General features: G+C 42.4%; 1 protein-coding gene across 2 annotated transcripts; it reads left to right on the top strand.

Moving 5' to 3' along the window:
* The first annotated feature begins 1,396 nt into the window (after window positions 1–1,396).
* Window positions 1,397–14,629, top strand: LPAR4 (lysophosphatidic acid receptor 4). 2 transcript variants are annotated; one of them, XM_039348762.1, is made up of 3 exons: window positions 1,397–1,830; window positions 7,930–8,023; window positions 13,225–14,629. In XM_039348762.1, the coding sequence occupies exon 3, from the start codon at window positions 13,359–13,361 to the stop codon at window positions 14,403–14,405; it is 1,047 nt and encodes a 348-aa protein (XP_039204696.1). In that variant the 5' UTR covers window positions 1,397–1,830; window positions 7,930–8,023; window positions 13,225–13,358; the 3' UTR covers window positions 14,406–14,629. The 2 variants fall into 2 exon arrangements, with proteins under 2 accessions (XP_039204696.1, XP_039204695.1); XM_039348761.1 differs by lacking the exon at window positions 7,930–8,023 and having other exon boundaries at window positions 1,398–1,830.
* Window positions 14,630–15,213: the final 584 nt, after the last annotated feature.

Here is a 15,213-nt window from a genome sequence, read left to right on the forward strand (position 1 = left end):
CAACTGAACTTTAAAAAAAGATTGCTCCTTTGGGTTACTCAATTGAAACTCTTCCTTAGAGTCAATGGCCTCAGTAGACTAATCAACCAAAACGTGGGTTGACTAACTTACTGATGCAATTGATGCTAGAGAAGATCCAGCTTTGGATCAGAACGACTTAGTGAGATGCCTGAAGCCACCCAACATGGACTGTTAACTACAGTTTAGAGTTTAGCGTGTTGTGATCTAGCAGGCAAGATGATTCTGCATAGAATTGGGCAAGCTAAAAATTGTCTATGGAGCCGGGCAACTCTCCTGCACACCCTCAACCCTCCCGAATTAGGTGGGACTGACTGTCTTAGGAAAGAAGATGGGAAAAACACTCTTCACCACCACCCTGACTGTTTAAGGGGGAAGGTTAATTGGCTGGGCCACGCCAGGACCAGACCCATCTGGTGCTTCTAACCCAACAGTCAAGAGAAAGGAAGGGTAATTGCTTTGGGGGTTCAGGTGAAAAAAATGAAGATCAGGGAAGGAAGCAAGGAAATGTATGTATGTATGGTACTGGAGAAGACTCCTGCGAGTCCCCTGGACTGCAAGGCGATCAAACCTGTCAGTCCTAGAGGAGATCAACCCTGACTGCTCTTTAGAAGGCCAGATCCTGAAGTTGAAACTCAAGTACTTTGGCCACCTAATGAGAAGGAAGGATTCACTGGAGAAGACCCTGATGCTGGGAAAGATGGAGGGCAATAGAAGAAGGGGACGACAGAGAAGGAGGTGGCTGGATGGAGTCACTGAACAGTAGGCATGAGCTTAAGTGGACTCCAGAAGATAGCAGAGGGCCGGAAGGCCTGGAGAAACATTGTCCATGGGGTCACGATGGGTTGGACACGACTTCGCCACTAACAACAAAAAATGCACGTATGTTTCAGTGGACAGAGCAGACTTTCTCAACCTTGGCAACTTTTACATGAGTGGGCTTCAACTCCCAGCATTCCTCAACTAGCCTGGCCGGCTGGGGAATCCTGGGAGTTGAAGTCCACCCAACTTAAAGTTCCGCGGTTGAGTTCTCAAGGGTTGAAAAACCACCGGGCTAGACCCAATCCTTAACAGTCTGAATCAAGCAACCGGAGCCCCCATCAAGTCCGCAGCGCCCTCCCATTTCCCCTTCCGAAGCCATCGATCCGGCCTCTGCGTTTTCCCCCCACCTCGATTCCCCACTCAACGGGCAGCTCAATTAAACCTCGGAGTAAATTATCCGGGGGGGGGGGGAGAGAGAGAGAGAGAGAGAGAGAGAGAGAGAGAGAGAATCGATCCTCCTCCTCCTCCGCGAGCCCTCCCCCCAGCTCAGCTCAGAAGGGGGGCGGGGGCAAGGAGGCAAAATCGAAAGGACGGGCCAGCCCCCCCCCCGGATCCTGCCAGACGACCCGCTCGCCATCCAATCCCCGTCGAAGACCCCGTCCGCCTCTCCTCCTCCGAGCCCGGCTGCAGCCCCTCGCCTGCCTCCCTCCCTTCCTCCGTTCTCCGCGCGGCGCACACGCGAGTCCGGCGCGGCATCGAGTGGGTGGGCGGGTCGGGGGGCTCCTTCTCACCCCCCCTTCCGGTCGGAACAAAGGAACCGAACTCGGGCTGGTTGCCTCCGGGTCGGAGAGCGGGATGAAGGAGGTCTCCCCGTCCTAGCCGCGGGGACTGGGCGGAGAGCCGCCGGCCTGGCCGGAGACGCGCGCAAGGGGAGCCGGGGCGGACCGATGGGGGGCGCTGCCCGGCACGAAGCCTCTTTGCAGCCGATGCGGAGCGAGGGGCTGCCGCGAGGCTCCCGGAATCCCGTCTTGAGCGGCTTCCCTTTGTTGGGTAAGGCAGGGCGATCGGGCGATCCGCTGGGGCGAGGGGCGCGCAAAGGCGAGCCTGGAGAGGGGCGAGGGGCGCGCAGAGGCGAGCCTGCCTCGCAGCCGGATTCCCCGGGAGACCCTTGGGAAAAGCGGGGGGGGGCTTCCTTGGAGAAGTCCGCTTCTCCCCCCCCCCCCAAAATAAAAGGGTGGCGGGTCCTTCTGCCTCTCCTGCTTTTCCCTAAAAGGAAAAAAAAAATCTCAGCCGCACTTTTTCCTAGCCCCGCGCCCTGCGATCGACGGCACGGGATCCCCGCGCCCGTCCCGGGATGGAGAAGGGTTGAGGGTCGTGATCCGAGCAAGGAGTTGGGGGGGGGGAGAAGTAAGGGGAAAAAAAAGGGCTCTGGTGTTTGCAAAAGTTGGCAAAACTAAGCAGCTAAGAAGAAGCCCAACGGTTCTCTCTCTCTCTCTCTCTCTCTCTCTCTTTTGGTGCTTTCAATCCCGAAAGTACATCTGCAAAACAGCTTTTTTTTTTTTTTCCTTCCCCCAAGAAAATGCTGTCTGTATATTCTTTCTGAGTGAGGCTGGTTACTTTTAGGGAACAGAATAGCGGCCATCTCATCTCCTTAACCACCTTCCTCTGGAAATCCATTTTCAATCTCGATCCATAGTCGTTTTAAGGCTGCTCCTTTCCTGTTTTCCTATTTATCAGGGCAAATCCAGATAATAAGGGCATGATCCCGTTTTTGCATAAGGCCTTGCGCTGGGTAGCCTCTCTCCCCTGCTGAAGCGCCGCCTCTCAAAGTCTTTAAATGCTCAATTTTAAGTTCCTACGGTAGCTTCATAAGAACGGGGAGGGTTTTGCAGCGCAGGAACCGCCCTATGCAAAGTAATGTTCTATTTCTCTTTTACAATACTATAACAATGTTTTTTTTCTTTAAAAAAAAAACAAACTAGAAAAAAGTAACAGTTGAGTGAAACTTATTTTTGTTTTTCTCAAGTAGCTTTTTGTGTGTATTCATGAGACTTTGCTCAGGCAAACTAAACACTTCTTGGCTATTATTATTATTATTATTATTATTATTATTATTATTATTATTATTATTATTGTTATTATGGATCATCGTACAGTCAGCCAGACGTTCAGACTGGATTTGGCATTTTGTCTACTTATCGAGTCCTTTATGATCTGTGTATAGGTAAAAGCTACTGATCTTCTGCCATTTTTTCCAAGGTCAAATTAAATGAGCAGAGGCTAAAATTGGATCCAGGTTCCAAATGTTTTGAAATCTAATATTGGGCCATAATCTAGTAGTTCAAACAAGACACTGTTCATTTTGGTCTATTTTCCCATTGAAATATAGACAATATGGATGGGTCTTAAGGTGTTTTTTTTTTTTCATTCCAGCTGGAGAAAGCTAAATATTTATTAAAGGTTTACTCACAATTAATTCCCATTAATCCATGGGATTTGATTCCTAATCCCTGAGTTTAGGATTACAGCCTTAAATGTTTCAGTGTAGCCAGCTCCTATGCTGATTTATTGACTGATTTGGGGCATTTATCTTTCAAGAAAATTCTATACATGCAAATGTTTTTAAGAGACCACACTCACTTTCTATTGTTATTGATCTTACTGTCATTAGCCTGCCATGGGCCAGAGCTGGCAAATCACTAAGGCTCTAACTTCTCTGAACTTTTCCAGATTTAGAGTGTCTCAAAGTTTTATGGGAGTATCCAACTTACTGTACATAACATTTTGGACGGGTGCTCTAGGATCTGGAATCCAGTGGATTCCTCAGTGTGGTAATCCATGAAAAAGGACATAAAGCATCATTCCATGCCTCATAATAAGAGTTGGGAGAAAGTAGAATAGTGACTGTTTCCTAGCTAGTAAAAGAGAATTGATGTCCCGCGGGAATCAAGTTAAGGTTGCATCTGCTAGCAATGTGTTCTGATCAAAGGAGAGTGGGCTTCTCAGCTGAAACAAGCCTTGATAAATTCAGGAATCTACAGATAGTCCTCAACGTCTAACCACAATTGAGCCTAAAATGTCTGTTGCTAAATAAGACAGTGTCCCATTTTATGACTTTCTTGCCAGAGTTGTTAATCACTGCACATAACACGGCTGTTCCGTGAATCTGGCTTTCCCCAATTTTGCTTGTCAGACAGTAATCACATGACCCTGGGACATGTCATAATCAAGGAGAGAAGCAACCTAGAACTAAGGAGAGATTTCCTGAGAGTTAGAACAATTAATCAATGGAACGACTTGCCTCCAGAAGTTGTGAATGCTCCAACACTGGAAGTTTTTAAGAAGAGACTGGACAGCCATTTGTCTGGAATGGTGTAGGGCTTCCTGCCTGAGCAGGGGGTTGGACTAGATGACCTCCAAGGTCCCTTCCAACTCCTATTATTGTTGTTGTAAATAGGAGCCAGTTGCCAAGAATCTCAATTCTGATCATGTGACTATGGGGATGCTTGCAATAGTTAAGTGCAAAAAACAGTCATAAGTGACTTTTTCCCAGTGCTGTTGTAACTTTAAACAGTCACTAAACGAGTAGTTGTATGTTGAGGACTACATGTATTGGATTCCATTCAGGTTTGGCATAGACCAGGGGTAGGCAACCTGGCGTCTTTTATGACTGGTGGACTTCAAGTCCCAGAATTCCTGAGCCAGCCATGCTGAGGGGAAAGGGAGAGGTTTCCAAGCTGAGCCGTGCTGGCACAGGAATTCTGGGAGTTGAAGTCCACGAGGCATAAAAGAGCCATGGTTGCCTACCCCTGGCATAGACCATCCCTCTTGGAAGGAAAGAGTTTGAAAATGGTTTCGCTTAGCAACAAAAATGTTGGGCTCAATTGAAGTCAAGGACTGCCTGTATAACAGAGCCACGTTTTCTCATGTACACCAAACCATCTGAGAATAATTGCCATCTTTCTGAATTAAACCAACACAGACATTCAGGTGACCAAACCCCTTTAATACAGGTGGTCCTCAACGTACGGCCACCATTGAGCCCAAAACTAATGTTGTTAAGAGAGAAGTTTGTTAAGTGAGCTTTCCCCCCTTTTACGGCTTTTCTCGCCACACTTGATAAGCGAATCACTGCGGTTATTAAATTATTTGCACGGTTGTTAAGTAAATCTGGCTTCCCCCATTGACTTTGCTTCTTGGAAGGTCATAAAAGAACATCACGTGACTCTTGGACACTGAATTAGTGGTCAAGCATCTTGAATGCAAATCAGGTAACTGTGGGGATGGTACAATGGTCCTAAGTGTGAAAAACGGTCATAAGGCATAAGTTTTTTCAGTGCCGTTGTAACTTCAAACGGTCACTAAGCAAACTGTTAATAAGTCGAGGATTATCTGTAGAACTTAAGCAAAGAACTTGAATCAGCTTGTGTCACCTCCAGCTTCTGCAGCCGATTCAAATGGCTTGTTTCTGCTGTAAATACAAATGCCACATGACTTTCTATTTCTTCTAAGGGTAGAGATGATCACAGCTGTTGATCATATTTAAGAATTTATTGTTGTTAGTTGTGAAGTCGTGTCTGACCCATTGCGACCCCATGGACTACATTCCTCCAGGCCTTCCTGTCCTCTACCATCTTCTGGAGTCCATTTAAGCTCACACCTACTGCTTCAGGGACTCCATCTAGCCACCTCACTCTCTGTCGTCCCCTTCTTCTCTTGCCCTCCATCTTTGCCAGCATTAGGCTCTTCTCCAGTGAGTCCTTTCTTCTCATCAGGTGGCCAAAGTACTTGAGTCTCAACTTCAGAATTTATTGAGTACCATTAAAGTGCAGGATACTATCATTCAGGAGTATAACATCTGTACTTTCCAGATGTTACTGTATTACAACTGCCATCATCCTTCAGGTTTAGTCCTAGTCATTGGGTCAGTTTGGAAAGATTGGTTCAATTTCTAAAGAGACAGTCTTAATTTAAATGTTTTGCATGTAGGGATGTGTAAAATCTCTACCTCTTCTAGAAAGTCCTTGTACTTACAACAGATAATTTAAAACATTGGGAAGAAGTAGTTCGGACAATAAAATAACTCCCTGGATAAACCACAGAATAAAAGACGAGTCAGAGGCTATGCAGGAATTCATTGTTATTATTATGCTAAAGTGCTTTGATATCAAAACACAGAATAACGTTCCACACTCCTTTTTGTCTGCCCTTTTAAAAGCAAGTTCATTTTATTGGGCCTTAGTTCCCAAGAGAGAGCTATAGCTAATCTTTTAAAAACAAATGCATTTTATTGTTTATTAAATCCAAAGGAGAGCTATCATCCAGAATGCCAGATCTGTTCAGGATCTTACAAGAGCTTGGTAGCCTGAATAACATTTTTGCTCATGAATCTGCTTATCAGAAGGTCGCAAAAGGGATCACATGACCCCGGGGCACTGCAACCATCCTAGTTACGGTTGCCAATTCTCTGAATTTTGATCACAAGACTTTGGGGATGCTACAACAGTCACACACACGTGTGTAAAACGGTCCTAAGTCACTTTTTTCCAGATCCATTGTAACTTCGAACGATCACTAAATGAACTATAGTAAGACAAGAACTATCTATTTTTGTTTTGACTGCAAAAGCAGAGGTCTCTCTTGAGTTCTACGTCAGGAGTCACCAAGCCCCAGACAGTGGACCGGTACCAGGCCGTGACACGCCAGCAATCGGTCCACACAATCAAGCAAAGCCCCATCTGTGGGATGCAGGCAGCACCCAAAACCATGCACCCTCCGATCCGTGGAAAAACCTCTCTCCACCGAACCGGTCCCTGGTGCCCAAAAGGTTGAGGACCTTTGCTCTACGATACACAATCAATTTACCTGCAGCTGCTTTTCAAGTGAAAGATTGGAAGCTGTCATGGGTAAGAAAAAAAGGAGAGAAGGTTCTTACACAAGTAGCAAAATACAATATTATTTTTTGTTTTTGCTAGGCTCCACAGAAGGGAGGACATTCACCAGAAGGGCCAACTCTGTCACCTTATTTTCCAGCTGGAAAATAAGATAACTCTACCCTCTTAGAGTCACCTATTCAGACAAATTTAAGGACATAAAATTAGCTGTTTTCCGCAGTGTTAAATTTCAGATTGCATGTATTTCGACAAATAACATTCCCAGGCTCTTTGACTGTGGGGTCACTTGATCTCCTACTCTACAGGAAGGTGGCCCTGAATTCTAAAAAGAAAAAGTCAACAGTGGCCACCACATTTGGTGCTGGAGGAGGAGTAGAAGAGACAGTGTGTTCTTTTTTTGTAGCAGTCCCTGCCCTATGGGACAGCCTTACTCCTGATCCAGCAGGTCCCCAAACCACTAGATCTCTGTAAAGAGATGGTTCTCCTCCTCCCAGATGCTGGTTTAGAGTAAGCTGGGAACTTGTGGATGGTTCTGTTGGATGTATCCCAAAAGGTGGTTGGTGTTGGTGTTTTTGGTTTTATAGTTTTCATTGTTTGTTCATTTGTTTGTTTTTTGCTTGTGCTGTTGTTGTGAACATAGCCCGTGTTCATCTGCAGAGCCAGGAACATTCAGCAAGAGTTAATTACTCCTCTTTTTTTTTAAGTTTCCGATAACTTTTACCTGTGAAATAATCAAGATAAATTGATTTCTCTAAAAGTAGCAAAATGCTGCTACATTATGTCTCAGGGTCACCCACAAATAGTTGCTTATAGTTCCCGTTGTTAGGGGATAGTTTTGTGTTTTTCGTTGTATTGACGGTGTTTTTATGGGTCCATGATCGAAATAAAGTTTTGTCTCTTTGTGTGAGCTGTTGTGAGCTGCGTTTCTAGATGGGCTAGTAAGGATCCATCCTAAGTCGCTTTTTTCAACGGTGTCATAATTTTGAATGGTGGTTAAAGAAGTGGTCGTAAGTTGAGGACTAATTGTAGTGGAGTTCAAGTTTCATGACTTGGCTTTTCCATCCTTGTCAGGAAAGCCAAGAAATCAATCTGGGACCATCTCCATGCAAAATCTGATATTTGTTAGGGAGCTGTAGCCCTACCAGTTTTCCTTCTGCATCTTCCTTAATGCTCTGCTGGTTCTTCAATGCTAGTCTGTGACCTTAAAGGTGAGATACGTATGTACATAAATCTTCTTTTGGTCAACCCCCCCAAGAGACAGGCAATTAGAAGGGAAAAGAAAAGTCTTCAAGACAAATCAACTCCTGCTTCGTGCATGTGTCCATGGCAATCAGAAGAGGCTATATCTGGTAAGTCTTGGGCGATAATTCCACTTTCATGCTTAAAAAAATAGAACTGTTAGATGCGCAACCAGCAAACCAAAAATATTGCACAAATATGTTCTTTGCCCGAGTTTAAATACGAAGTCCCTGAAAACTACCACACTGAACTTATATAAGGAGTGGACGAATTGAGTTCTAATAGGGTGCGCATTGTGCTTTACATCGCCACTGAATTTCTTTGTGAATGTTTTCAGTTGCTGGGGCAACAGAGAAACAGGGACACAGGCATACAGACAAGGGACAGTTATTGTGCTAGCTCCTTAACAAAAGGAACCAAAAGTGAAAGAATAGGCTTTTTGTATGTCTTTAGGTAGCACATATAAAGTGGTTCGTAAACAGAAAGGCAGGGCTTGCTAACCAACATTTTTATTTGTACCCCCGTCTGATGCTGAATATATAGAAACCAGAAATCTTAGCCCTGTGGATTCAATTTGGAATGCTATATATGTAATTAAGGGACATCTTTATTCATTGTGAAACACGGGAAGTTGATTTGGAAGCGTGTTAGTGCTCAACAATAAATATCATAATTTTAATGAGGTCTGTGCTTATAGCAGTGAGAATAAATTTTGGAAGAAAGATACAGAAGTGATGGAATTGGCAGAGATGGCAAAATTAACGGCTCTCATTAGAGAAAAGGCATTGGCAAAACTGAACTTTAAATGGAAGCTTTTGGTGGACTTTTTGCAAGAAACGGGGGGGGGGGAAATCAAATTATAACATAAGGATTCAGTGATTGATGGAAACTTTTGTCCATTTGAAAAGTGTATATTATAGTGTAGTCCTAGACTAAGGGTTCAATTTAAGTTTTATTTATATCTTTTGTAAAACAGTTGGAAGTCATTTTTTTATATTTCTGGGTTTTTTTCTGTAGTTTTTGTTTTCTGCTAACCTCTCTCTTCTCTTTATTCTTTCTCTCTATCTGTCCCTCTAACTATTTATGTTTGTTAGTTTTTATCTTTCAGTTCTATAAAAAAAACTTTAAAAAAAACAATGGAAGAAAGACACAAAGCTGACAACAATTGATTGGGAACTTAAACTTAGGGAATCTGCAGCAATGGCAAAACTATCAATTTAACTAAATTTAAGCAAGAATTGTTCCCATAATGTAGAAATGTAGTAAATGCCATCACTTATTGTCCAGCTTTTAAGGAAGCATATATGGCTACAAATATTTCACATTAGCAAATATATAAAAAGGGAAATAAAAAAATTAATTCTCCTCCTTTTTTCAGTGTCCTTCTTTTCCTTGTTCAAATATATTTAGATATTTTAATTTGTTAAATTTTCTTTCAACTATCTTGTTTGTCTGTCTACCTATATATACATCGATCAATTGAACAATCAACCAGTCATAATACATTGGAGAATTTAATATTAAGTAATTAGCTTAAGATCAAAACCATTACTGTATAACCAATATTTGACGTGAATTTTAGCAGTTTTTTTTTTTGCTGTTTTTAATTTTGGATGAAAATGCCAAGTGTTTTGGGGCTTGGAATATTGGCATCCTGAATTGTAATTAATATTGACAGAATGTTTACTTTTCTTTCTCTATTTTCAATACTTTAAGCTATCTAAATGACAGAACGTTAACAATTTCAACAAATTTCAACAATTGAAATTTCAAATTTTAATACAAACACTATATTAAAACAATGTGATGCATCAAAAAGTACAACAATGTAATAAAAAAGGAGAAATGATGTTAATTCCAGCATTCTCAAGAGACATCAGATTTAGATGTATCGGCTGCCAAGTTGAAAAGCATTTTTTTAAAACCTGACTTAACATAAATAGCAGGGAGCTTTATTGGGCCATCGGAAATATCTCTGCTTTTAAAGGGACTATTTAAAAAGAAATTTTAGATGCATTTTATCATTATTGTTATATATTGTGCTTTTGTGAATCTCTTTGAGTACATGCGCATGCAGAAAGGTGGGATTTATAAATTTAATAACAATAAAAGATTGCAAAAGCATAAGGAAGCCTTTGAGTTCATTATCATTTGTTAATGTTTTATGGTTCGTTCTGGTGTATTTTGCAAAAAAAAAATACAACAGTAAGATATGAACAACATCAACGGTGCTCAAACAATAAAACAATGGAACGCAGAAAGGTTTATCTCTTGCTGAAAGCTCAAGAGTGGGGTGAGATGTACTTCAGAGGAAGAGAAATGTTCACCTGGGTTCTTGCCTGGGCAGGAATGATATTAAGCGTATTTTCAGCCTACAGAATGTATTTTCTAATGTTTGTCTAGAGACGCAGTGCTGTCACTGCAGCCGGAGGTCATGATTTAGTTTATGAAAGAGAGTTTTGTATCCCCATGTGGTTTGGCATAGAAATGTCTCACCCCTGCTCCAGAATCTAAAAATCTTTTCCTTTTTTGTGAAAGTTATAAATACAAGATTATCTATCTATATCTATCTATCTATCATTATCTCTATCTATGTCTGTCTATGTACCTACCTACTATCTATCTATCTATCTATCTATCTATCTATCTATCTATCTATCTATCTACCTAATCTATCTATATCTATCTATCTATCTATCTATCTATCTATCTATCTATCTATCTATCTATCTATCTACTTACCTACCTACCTATCTTATCTATCTATCTAAACTGGCATATTTTTAAAAAGCAATACCCACAATCATCAAAGAGGATCATAGAAGCATAAAAAGAGAAATAATTAAACAATACACTTATTCTAATAACGCTTTTAAATAAAGTTAAAAATGATGCCCGGTAGTCAGATTTAACTGAATACATCTTAGCTGTGTGTTTTTTTTTCTTCTTCTTCCTGGGCTTAAGTATTTCATGGTTCAAATTCTTTGGGAGAGATTGGGTGCCTTGCATTGTCTTAACATTTGCTCCTCAAATCCCTCCAGATGGCAACTGACGTGGTTCTTTTTTTTTTTTTTTTTCCCTCCCTTCTGCTGCTTTACATACTGGGTCAGATGTTAGAGCCTGTCTTACAACAGGAAACAAGCAGCTGGAATGTCTGTTCTGCTCTTGTGTGCCAGATGTTTGCTTCCCTTCTGCCAGTCACCCAACTCTTTTGCTAGCATCGCCTTTAAATGCCTTAAGCATTTTTGTCATTGACGCAGGGAGGAAAATTATGTGGGGTTATCTGCCAACTAGGAGAATAAATTCTGCAATCTTGGTGAGGAGACAATCTGTTTCCTCAGAAGAAAAAGCTGCTTCCTTCAGTTACGATCCAGATGATTATCTAGCAATAGGATAAAAAGAGATGTTTTCTTATCCTAATGGAATCCCAAAGGAGTTTTTCAAAAGGCAATTGGACTTCTTTTCCTCTTGAAAACATTTTTCTTCTCATCCAAGAAGCTTCTTCAGTTCTTCAGATATTCTAACGGAGATTGTTCAGTCTCAGTTAGACTCCATAGCAAATAACATTGCAATAAGAAACTGAGTCCAGAACAGCACTGCGCAAAAGTCTGGACTGATTCTGTTCAAATACTTTCAAAAGATCCATGCACATTTTCTATAGCAAACACGAACTGGCTGCAGTCTGGCTGCAACTGAGGGATTGGCCTACCTTGAGGGTCTGGCTGAGTTCACACTACAAACTAGATCTCTGTTAATAAAACACAGTTGCTCTGTTTACATAACTAGTAGATAAGTACAGTGGGTTAATGTGATGGTTTGATTCACACAGCATGCTAAGCCCACAGCTGGGTTTCTATATATCAATTGGACCAACATGTTTTAATCAACTACATTTTAAACTTCAGTTTGTTATGTGAACTTAGCTTTATATTTATTCATTCATTTATCAAATTTATACACCACTCATCTCAGAGTCTAAACCAGTGGTTCTCAACCTTTCTAATACCGTGACCCCATAATACAGTTCCCCATGTTGTGGTGACCCCCAAGTGGGTGTGGCCATCAATAAGAGGGAGTAGGACAGCTAGGGAAAAGGGAAAAAATGGCGAACAGCGTGGTTTGGTGACCCCCGTGAAATGGTCATTCGACCCCAAATGGGGTCCCGACCCACAGGTTGAGAACCACTGGTCTAAACGACTCTGAGCAGTTTACAAGTAAAAAAAACCATTAAAAACTTAACAAAAAAAGTAAAGCTGTGTCTAAAAGAAATACTGAGAGTTACTCTTGTAGCAGAAATAAAATGTGAATGAGGATTTGAATTCCTCTACTACTTCAATTCAAGTGTCTGTTCCTTAGATGCAGAGAGAGATAAGGAGAAAAAATAATTTTCATTTAATCGGAACGTTGTAACCGAACACCAGAGAATGTGTTTTCTATGAATAGTTGAATAGTAATAGTAGTAAAGTTGGAAGGGACCTTGGAGGTCATCTAGTCCAACTCCCTGCTCAGGCAGGAAACCCTACACCATTTCGGACAAATGGCTGTCCAGTCTCTTCTTAAAAACTTCCAGTGTTGGAGCATTGACTGCTTCTGGAGGCAGGCTGTTCCACTGATTAATTGTTCTCACTGTCAGGAAGTTTCTCCTTAGTTCTAGGTTGCTTCTCTCCTTGATTAGTTTCCACCCGTTGCTTCTTGTCCTGCCTTCAGGTGCTTTGGAAAATAGCTTGATTGCCTCTTCTTTATGGCAGCCCCTGAGATATTGGAAGACTGCTATCATGTCCCCCCTCGTCCTTCTCTTCGTTAAACTAGACATACCCAATTCTAGCAACCATTCCTTATATGTTTTAGCCTCCAGTCCCCTAATCATCTTTGTTGTTCTTCTCTGTACTCTTTCTAGAGTCTCAACATCTTTTTTACATTGTGGTGACCAAAACTGGATGCAGTATTCCAAGTGTGGCCTCACCAAGGCATTGAAGAGTGGTATTAATACTTCACATGATCTTGATTCTATCCCTCTGTTAATGCAGCCTAGCAGCTTGAGATCCTAGGTGTTCTCTGAACTTGGTTGATTTCTTGCAGATGTTTCATTGCCAAGCCAGGTAATGTCCTCAGTGCTAGGTGATGTTACCTAGGTTGGTAATGAAACATCTGCAAGAAAACAACCGTGTTCAGAAAGCACCAAGGACCCCACAGTTCAACCTTAAGCTGCAAATATTCTCTTCTATCAGTGTTGTGTTTTTTTTTTAGTTGTGTGGGACTAAATAGAGTCTCTGAGGTCTCACCAATTTCCCAACCTTCTTGTGTTCTTCAGGAGAAAGGCTCACATCATGACTCTGTGGCCGCAAGCTTTCAACCCACAGAAGGTGCTTATTGAAGCAGTGGAGAATTCCTGAATTTCAGTACATGGATGCCACTTAATGTTGCTTCACCAAGTGCAGTGCTGGAATGGGAAATCACAGCAACAATCATACCTGCATGATTGATGATTCCTTTAAGTACAACCTCTATGGCGCTGTCTACAGTGTGGTCTTCATCCTCGGCTTAATCACCAACTGTGCCTCGTTGTTTGTCTTCTGGTTCCGCATCAAAATGCGGAGCGAGACCACCATTTTCATGACCAACCTGGCAGTCTCAGACTTGCTCTTTGTGTTCACTCTCCCGTTCAAGATCTTCTACAATTTCAACAGGAACTGGCCCTTCGGAGACCCTCTGTGCAAGATCTCAGGGACAGCCTTCTTAACCAACATCTACGGAAGTATGCTGTTCCTCACCTGCATCAGTGTGGACCGCTTCCTCGCTATTGTCTACCCTTTCCGGTCTCGTTTGGTCAGGACGAGACGTAATTCAGCAATTGTGTGTGCAGGAGTGTGGGTTTTAGTACTCAGTGGAGGGATCCTGGCATCCTTGTTTTCCACAACTAATACCACCAATGGCATAACAACGTGTTTTGAAGGGTTTCCCAAAGACGTATGGAAGACCTACTTATCCAAGATTACAATATTTATTGAAGTGGTTGGCTTCATCATTCCCCTTCTGCTCAACCTTACATGTTCATCGCTGCTTCTGAGGACCCTCAGGAAGCCAGCCACCCTCTCCCAGATTGGCACAAACAAAGAAAAAGTGCTCAAGATGATAGTTGTGCATGTCACCATCTTTGTGGTGTGCTTTGTCCCCTACAATTCCATCCTTTTCCTTTATGCCCTTGTACGTTCTCAAGCCGTAGCCAACTGTTCTCTGGAGACGTTCGCCAAAACCTTCTACCCAATCACCCTGTGTATTGCCACACTCAACTGTTGCTTTGATCCTTTCGTCTATTACTTCACTTCAGAGTCCTTCCAGAAATCATTCTACGTCATTCCTCATCTAAAAACAGACTCCCTTTTCAAAACCGAAACCCCTCTAACAAAAGTTCCCCTGCCACCAATACAGGAGGAGATGAGTGAGCAGACTATTACGAATGGGGGAGACTTGACCTGTGAATCCAATTTTTAACCCCGAAGCTTTCTGCACTAACAGTAGGATAGGCACTGAACTGCAGAGAACTTGGTATTACCCCGTAGGTGGGACTTATGTAGAACATATGTATGTATGGAAAGTCAAGCAGATGCTCTTCCTTCTGAAAACACATCCTCGTGTTTTAACTCCAGTAACGTTGCCTGTATGTACATTTTGGCTTTTGAAGCATCCGAAAAATAAAATATTTCATCTTGTCCCTATTTATTCCCTCCCCTGCTGATTACTGTAAAAAAAAAAAAAGGTAAGGATTTCCCCTCTCCAGTCATGACCAACTCTAGGGGGCGGTTTTCATCTCCATTTCCTAGCTGAGGGAGCCAGCATTGTCTGAAGACTCTTCCATGGTCATATGGCTGGCATGGCAGTACGCTGAGGCACATGGAACGCTGTTGCCTTCCCAGTGAAATGGTACCTATTTATCTACTTGCGTGTGCCTGCTTTTGAACTGCTAGGCTAGCAGGAGCTGAGGCAAGAACGGGAGCTCACCCCATCAGACGTTGCTTGGATCTCAAACTACCAACCTGTTGGTCAACAAGCCCAATGCCTTAAGTGCTAGGCCAAAACCTCCACTGAAGATGTTATTTAGATCGGTAAGGAAACATTTGGAAACCACCCCACAAGCTCAGAGAATGAATCTTCACCCTCATCCTACACCTGAGCTACAGATATTCGCCACTATTGCTAGGCTTCTGTGTAATTGTTGAGCAATGGCCTTTCCCCCCCAAATCTGATGGGGTAGAAGTAAATCTATTCTCCCAGTTCTCTTCCCCCAAAATGGAGAATGGTT

The sequence above is a fragment of the Crotalus tigris genome, unplaced genomic scaffold, assembly GCF_016545835.1.
Source record: "Crotalus tigris isolate CLP2741 ecotype Arizona unplaced genomic scaffold, ASM1654583v1 scf7180000018172.2679963, whole genome shotgun sequence".
Lineage (NCBI taxonomy): Eukaryota > Metazoa > Chordata > Lepidosauria > Squamata > Viperidae > Crotalus > Crotalus tigris.

Bases quoted from the DNA above. Each gene is read 5' to 3' on its own strand.
- LPAR4 (XM_039348762.1), top strand. From the start codon at position 13,359: ATGGGAAATCACAGCAACAATCATACCTGCATGATTGATGATTCCTTT.